Source organism: Vanellus vanellus (genome assembly GCF_965231255.1).
Source record: "Vanellus vanellus genome assembly, chromosome: 6".
Classification (NCBI taxonomy): Eukaryota; Metazoa; Chordata; class Aves; order Charadriiformes; family Charadriidae; genus Vanellus; species Vanellus vanellus.
The window spans coordinates 28,966,891-28,973,966 of record NC_138911.1 but is presented as its reverse complement, the minus strand read 5'-3'; the positions used below and the strand labels follow the sequence as shown (position 1 = coordinate 28,973,966).

The window sequence follows — 7,076 nt, the reverse complement described above, 5'->3', positions numbered from 1 at the left end:
GGCAGTCACAGCGTTAACAAATGTGATGCATTTCTGCCACTTGTTTTCTATTGTCCCTCACCGATATTGGCCAGCACTGCTGATTTTACTCTTGTCTACCCAGAAGTCACAGGTGCTGCAGGTGAGGCTGCCGGTCAGTGGAAATAAATGCGTCAGCGCGGCTTCTTTTGAACATTTTGAACAAAAAACAAAAGGGGGGGGGGGGGGGGGGAGGCATGGGGGGGACGGCGCCTTTCCCCTGTGCGCGCACAGAGTGGAGTATACGGTGCGACCCTCGGGTCCTACCGAAACCCCGAGCGCAAACACTGCTCGGGGGCCGGAGCGGTGGAGGAGGGGGGGATGCTGCACCGGGGCGGCGGCGGGAGGCGGTGGCCGGGGCGGTCCGGGGCGGGACTAGGGAAATGTGGGCCGGTTTTGGGCGCAGGGCGGCAGGTGTAGCGATGAGGAGCGGTGCCAGGCGGGCCGGAGAGGGTGGCCCCGCACGGCAGCGCGCAGCCCCGACAGCAACCCGCCCGCCCGGGCATGGCAGCAGCCCCGCCGCGCCGCTCCCCGCGCTGAGCCCCGCGGAGCCCCCGCTGCCGGTGCCGGTGCCGGTGCCGGTGCCATGCCCCCCCAGGAGCTGCTGGACTACTCGCCCGCCCTGCGGAGACATAGCCCCCCTCGGGGCAGCGGCCCGGAGCTGGGCATCAAGTGCGTACTGGTGGGCGATGGCGCCGTGGGCAAGACCAGCCTGGTCGTCAGCTACACCACCAACGGGTACCCCGACGAGTACCAGCCCACCGCCCTCGACACCTTCTCCGGTAGGCGCCCGCCCGGGTTCCGCGGTGCCCCGGTCGGGTGAGGGGGGCGGCGGGAGGTGGGCGATCCCCGTCGGGCGCAGCGGAGCTCTCCCTCCTCGGGACGCGGTGGTCCCGGGGGGAACGGGCCAGCGCAGCCTGCGGGGCCCCGGGGGGGCTTTCCCGGTAGGGCGGGCTGCCGCCGGGGCTGCTCACCGGGGGTAGGGGGGGGGGTGCGGGTGTAGGATGAGCACAGCCTGGGGGGCACAAAGCCCAGGAGCGGGTTCTGCAGGCTCGGACCGAGTCCCCCGGGAGTTTTGTGGAGTTTAGCGGGGTGCAAGTCCTGCGTTTTGCGGCTTCGTGTATCAACGGGGCATGCGGCGAGTTGGCTTGCAGGGTCTGTGAAACTGGGCAGCTTCCTGGTTTTGAGGTGTTATTATGGATAGATGAAAGGGGACTTAATTTTTTTAGTTGTTGGTGGTGGTTTTTAGCTTCAGAAATATGCCAGTCTTGCACTGTAGGCTTTCTAACTTCAACTGATATCCAGCAAAAACATCCTTTTCCCCACGTGTCCGCTGAAGTTAACGTTGAACAGAGGTTGCCAAGAAGTTGAAGGGCTTTATAAGTCTGGCTAGAATTGCCTTCGCTGTCAGCTGATGAGCTCTCATTAGTTTCCACTTTTGTAAATGCCATCTTTGTTCTTGTTCTCTGCTCCTCTTCTTTTGGGCTCCAATTTCTAATATAAACCCCAGGAAAGTACAAAGTCCTTTGAAAGATTTCTGATCTTCATCTGGTACGAAGAAACACAGCAGTACATGACAGTATAGATCGGTAGATTAGAGACGGGCTCAAGTCAGATCAGGAACGAGACTTCTAATGTGTCATAGTCTCAGGGGTTCTTAGAGGGAGCATTTTGTTTGTCTGAATGTCCCCCCCAGTTGCTCACTCTTATACTGGGAACTGTTGATTTCCCTTGACCCTCTCCAAGCTCTTCCACTGTCCCTTGAAGGAAATGAACTGGGAACACGCTGCTGTTCGGGGCCCAGCAGCCCTTTGGGAACAGATGTAAGGAGCCCTCGAGTCCTCCAGGGGAAAGATGACTGCTCTCTCTGCTCCCTTTACACCAACATGTATAGTTTGGGCTAAGAGAGGCTTGAGATGACCATAGTTATTAGCCTCCACATTTTTGGAAAGGGCAAATCCGTAGTAAAACAATCCAGAAAGGTGGAGGCAGTATGAGTTCAGAGACTCCCTGATTATCAGCAAGTAATTTGAAGATAGCTGCACATGGGTTTAGCCCTACTCTGCATGTCCAAGTACCGAGCCTGGCTTCCAGAAGTGCATAGCATTTGCAGGTGATAGAAACCAAAAACATTAAAACCAGGTCTTCCAAACTCCACTTTCTGCTCTTTGGGAGGAAATGGGAGAATAGAGAAGTTTCCCATCCTACCCCTACTCTTAACCTTGGATAAACTTGAAGAAACTCCCTCCTTGGATTCACAAAGCACAGTTCAAGATCCAGTTCAGAAATTTCAGCCTGATTCTCTCCACCCTTGGGGAACATTTGCAATTGAAACTGCTGGCAGAACTGAGCTTCGCAGTTTGCATCCTAACCCTAATTCTGGTCAATGGACTGTAATGCCAATAACACGATAGGAGAAAGTCTTGCGTTATCAGAGGAACAGCTCTGGGACTGTGACCCAGCGACATCTGTCTGGGTGCTACCTCCTGCTGGGTGTCACTGCCAGATGGAGCAGCCTTGAGTGAAGCGTGTATACCCAGTGACCTTTCTCCACCAGGCTATCCTGTTCTGCCGGCCCTTTCGCTATTGTACAGAAATCCAGCTTCATCCTGAGGGTGTGGACCTTGTGAGGGCGGTATTTGGAGGGCTGTCACAGAGCTGCTAGCTTAGCTTAGGCTAGCAGCAGGTACGAAAAAACCTTGTGCAAGCAGTGGAGCAGCAGGTAATATCCGTGGTGCCTTTCTTCTGAAGACTGTAAAACATTTCAGAGATGCTAATTCCTTCTCTCAACGCACTTGTGAGACAGAAGAAACCAGATACTAGAAAGGCAAATGCCCAGTGCCTTGAAGATCAAGTCAGGATCTAGCAAGTTCTTTGATCAGGAACAGGTTTCTCTTCCTCCTCTGGGGCAAAGATATGGTAACAACCCAACCGTTTCCCAGTCACAAGGAAGCAGTGACTTTCAGCTACGCCGCGAGGAGTGGCACTGTGGTGGACGCACCTACCCCTTCGTTTTCCCTTCAGTCTCAGTCTCCCACCAAATTTCAGTTCATTTTTGTCTGTGTCTCCCTCCTTCTCCCCAGACTGCTTTCAGGGAAGAGTGCTCTTCTCGCAGAGCTTGCCTCAAACTCTCCAAGGCAGTCATTTCTATCACTTTTCTCACCTGGCTAATTACTTTAAGAATCACAAAAGATTGATCCTGCTTCTGGGTTGTTGTTTCCTTTTTTTTTTTTCTTTTAACAAGAAGGACAATAAAGCCACCTCCCTGGGCACAGCAAGGGCATTTAGCTAGCTCCTGTCAAGTGTCAGCCATTGTCACCTTAGCCAGGATATCTCCCTCTGTTCACCAGAGCACGGCCTCATCCCTGTTGTCTTGTTTCAAATCACTCGTTTCAAGTGATTTCCAGCTCCCCCAACCCCTTTCTCCTTTTCCGTGGTTCCTAGCCAGTCTCTGTGGTGTCTGTGTGCTTAAACATCTAACAGTTTCATTCCAGATTTCCATCAGAGGTCCTGCCAGCCCTCAGTCTGAGTCAGCTGATACCACATGAAGGCTTACTGTGATTAGGGAGTGAAATGGGAGCAGACCTTACATGTGTAACTCAGCAGTTTTTCAGTGAGTGGATAGTCTCTGAAGGGGATTTCACTCATCACTGTTCCCTTAATAGTTTCTTCATTTCAAAGTTGGTTTCAGTTCTTTGCATTTCCTTAGCTGGGACACTTACGGAAACTCCTCTCTCTCCTTTTCTTTTTTCTTCTTTTTTTTCCCCCTCCTTTCTCTTTTAAGGCCAAATTTCTGGCCTGGATGGGAAAAGTCTCCAATAACTTGTTTAATGGAGACTGATCCAAACTTCCACCCTGGGCCAAGATGCTAGGAGCAAGTTGCTGAAGTTCTGAGTTTGTGTTTATCCTTATCTACTTTCTTGGGGCGTGGAAGTAGAACAACAAGTTGTTCTCAGGGCGCTGTTTGGCTAAGGGCTCTTTTTCTCTAGAGAAGCAGTTGTCCAGTAATATGGAATAATTCTTTCAAAATACTGGAGAAGAGCCCAAATCACCTGAGGGCTAAGCAAATCGGAAAGTTTATTGCAGGTTTCTTAATGTTCCCAGTCCAAGCCTCGGCTGTTTTAGTGAGGTTGGGGAGGTTTAGTCAGCAAGGAGGACAGACTCGAGTGACTTCAGCGAGTCTGTTCAGTGGGATACAAACCAGAGTGCTCTGGGGAGAAACCTGTGTGAGCGTAGATGTGTATGCTGGGCAACTCCCTTAGACTCATCCTTATTCTCTTTTTGCTACAGTGCAGGTCCTGGTGGATGGAGCCCCAGTCCGGATCCAACTGTGGGACACGGCTGGACAGGTAAGCTCTATCAAAGCAGCTGTCAGCTCTGGTCCTGTAGGACAGGGACTGTTTGCAGGCTTTTGAGGAAGGCAGTGTTTAACTGGGAAGGAAGGACATGCACTAGCGTAGCATCAGGCAGTCACTGGTATGGCAGTCACAGACGGGTGAACAACAGACAGACCTTCTCAGCGCTGAAACTTGTGCCTGAACCACGGCACAGCCACAAAGTTAGCATGATGCCCTGCCTCTGAGGGTGTTGGTGTCCTAGTGAACATGTAAAACGGCCACTGCAGTGTCATGCTCTTAGAGTTCAGTCCAGTGAAGTCTTTTTTTTTATTTTTCCCCTCCATTTTCTACAGGAGGACTTTGACTGTTTGCGCTCACTTTGTTACCCCGACACCGACGTCTTCCTTGTTTGCTTCAGCGTGGTAAATCCAAGTTCCTTCCAAAACATTACTGAGAAATGGATCCCCGAGATACGAACTCACAACCCCCGGGCCCCGGTGCTGCTAGTGGGGACGCAGGCAGACTTGCGGGACGATGTCAATGTCCTCATCAGCCTGGATCGCTACCACGTGAAGCCCGTGCCCCGGCCTCAGGCAGAAGGTCTAGCTGACAAAATCCGGGCTGAAGCCTACCTGGAATGCTCAGCGCTGACCCAGAAGAACCTCAAAGAAGTTTTTGACATGGCCATTGTCAGCGGTGTTGAGCACAAAGCACGGCAGGAAAAGAAGATGACTGCCAAAGGCATCAAAACTCTCTCCAAGTGCCGCTGGAAGAAGTTCTTCTGCTTTGTCTGAAGCTGCTTTGAGGGGTGGGAAAAAGAAACAGCCAGTATTGGCTCTGCACCTTCTTGGAGTGACTGCTCCTATGGCCCCAGCGAGGAGGGTATGATAAGCTGCTGGGCTTGGAAACCTGGCTCTGGCTGGGTTACAGTATCAGATACCTAGGAGACATGAACTGCATTTCCATTGTACCGGGATGTGGAATCGTCCAGGCAGCTAGAGGTACCTGCTGGACATGTCTGTACTGTCCCAGACTAATGGGAACCTTTAATACACCCAAACTCAGTACCCCAGAACAGGCAGGTTCCTTACATTGTTCAAAATGACCAGTTTTCTGCCTGAAGCTCACACACTGTTTGAGTCCTGACGCAGCATGATAAACGTGAGGGACTTCAAGTCTGCCTATGTTTTGGCTGATTTACAGGCTTGGCAGAGAGCAGGACAGGGGCAGTTACAGGTGACTGCAAAGCGGTCAGACATGGGCTGCCGAGTTTGTGACGCGAGGCTTGGGTTCCCCCTCTGATTCTGCTTGCCAAAATAGGTAGAAGTCACTTTGCTCTTTCTTAAAGGCCCTGTATTGTGAGTACCCTTGAGAAAGCTTTTCCTAAATAAAGGCCGTTAGCAGGCTGAAGAGAAAATTCACTGGGAGCTACAGTAATTCTTCAAGCAAAACATCCTCTGAGGAGGACTCTGCACTCCTATGGGTGCCGATGCTATAGCCCTGTCTTAAGAGGTAGTCATGAACTGGGGGACCTACTTTGAAAGGCCTTTTTGTGTGTGTGTGGTGTTTTGAGGGACGGAATGGGTGAGGAACAGCACTGAGTGCCTCTGTCTGTCTAGCAGAGACCAAACTGTGTCAGCGAAGGGTTTGTAACACTACCTAAGGGTGAAATGTAGGTGGAGAGCCATGCATGTAATGAAAGGAGAAGAGAGAAGGAAGAAAAGGAAGGGAATAAAAAGGAAACAGAGATGGAAGGAAGGAAGGGAGATGGAGCAGGAAAGAAAAAAGAACATGGTTAAATGAAAGTTGTGATTCTACTTAGTTGAGATGCTAATATTCAGGGAATCTTCTAGGGACCTGGAAAATTTGTTAGTGATCTGAATTTCAAAGTAACATTGTCCGTACATTAAGTTCTGAATCAAAAGGAGGGGGATGTACGGAGAGAGAGTTCCTCTTGGTCAGTAAAATCCTCAGTTTCAGATCTACACAGGAGAACAGAATTTACCTTGTACTGTTCTTCCTGAGGCTGCAGAACAGGAACAGAGGGCTCAGGGCTTCTTTCTGTTGTGCTTCCCTGTCTTAAAAGTCACTGTTTGATCTGCTGAAATCAAAAGCAAAGGAAATCCATGAAGTTCCTGCCAGAGCAAAACATTCACTATATTTGCTCTGTTGCCCTCTTACCTCTTTCTCAGGGGATTCATTTCCCTGAGTCTACTCACATTTTATTACAGAACTTGCATCAATTTCCAAAACTTCTTTCACAGAGACATTTCGTTCTGGTTTATGTAGCAGAGAGCGTGACAGGTCTGTCAAGCAATGCTTTCAATACTCAGGGGGTTCTCTGCATCCGGCCATGGCCCATCACTTTGAGGACACTCTGGAATAACATGACAGAAGGGGATATAGTTGTGGATTGTTTGCCCAGCACCAAAAGCAAGCACACCTGAGCTAGTGGGCCTGTAAAAAAAAAAAAAAAAAAAAAATCTACAAATGCAGTACAGCTCTGGATCCAAACAAATGCCTGCAAACATCTCTCGCAACCATCTCTCTTCGTGGCGCAGGTCATGTCATCCCCAGGACATGAGACAAGCCTGCTGTCTCCCTGGGCGGTATCGTAGCATGAAAGAGGTGGGCAGGTCTTCTTGCGGAGGGAAGTGGCCCACAGCCGTGGAGCTGCCTGTAGGGTAAGGCTTAAAGACCTGAAAAGGATGGTGTGGCAAA

The 7,076-nt window shown here is 50.8% G+C and overlaps 1 protein-coding gene across 1 annotated transcript; it reads left to right on the top strand.

Annotated features, from left to right (window-relative positions):
* Positions 1 to 604: 604 nt before the first annotated feature.
* On the top strand, positions 605 to 5,149 carry RHOV (ras homolog family member V; the record flags this gene model as incomplete). Its single annotated transcript, XM_082484974.1, has 3 exons — positions 605 to 800; positions 4,309 to 4,367; positions 4,709 to 5,149. The coding sequence occupies 3 exons, from the start codon at positions 605 to 607 to the stop codon at positions 5,147 to 5,149; spliced, it is 696 nt and encodes a 231-aa protein (XP_082341100.1).
* Between the last annotated feature and the right edge of the window lie 1,927 nt (positions 5,150 to 7,076).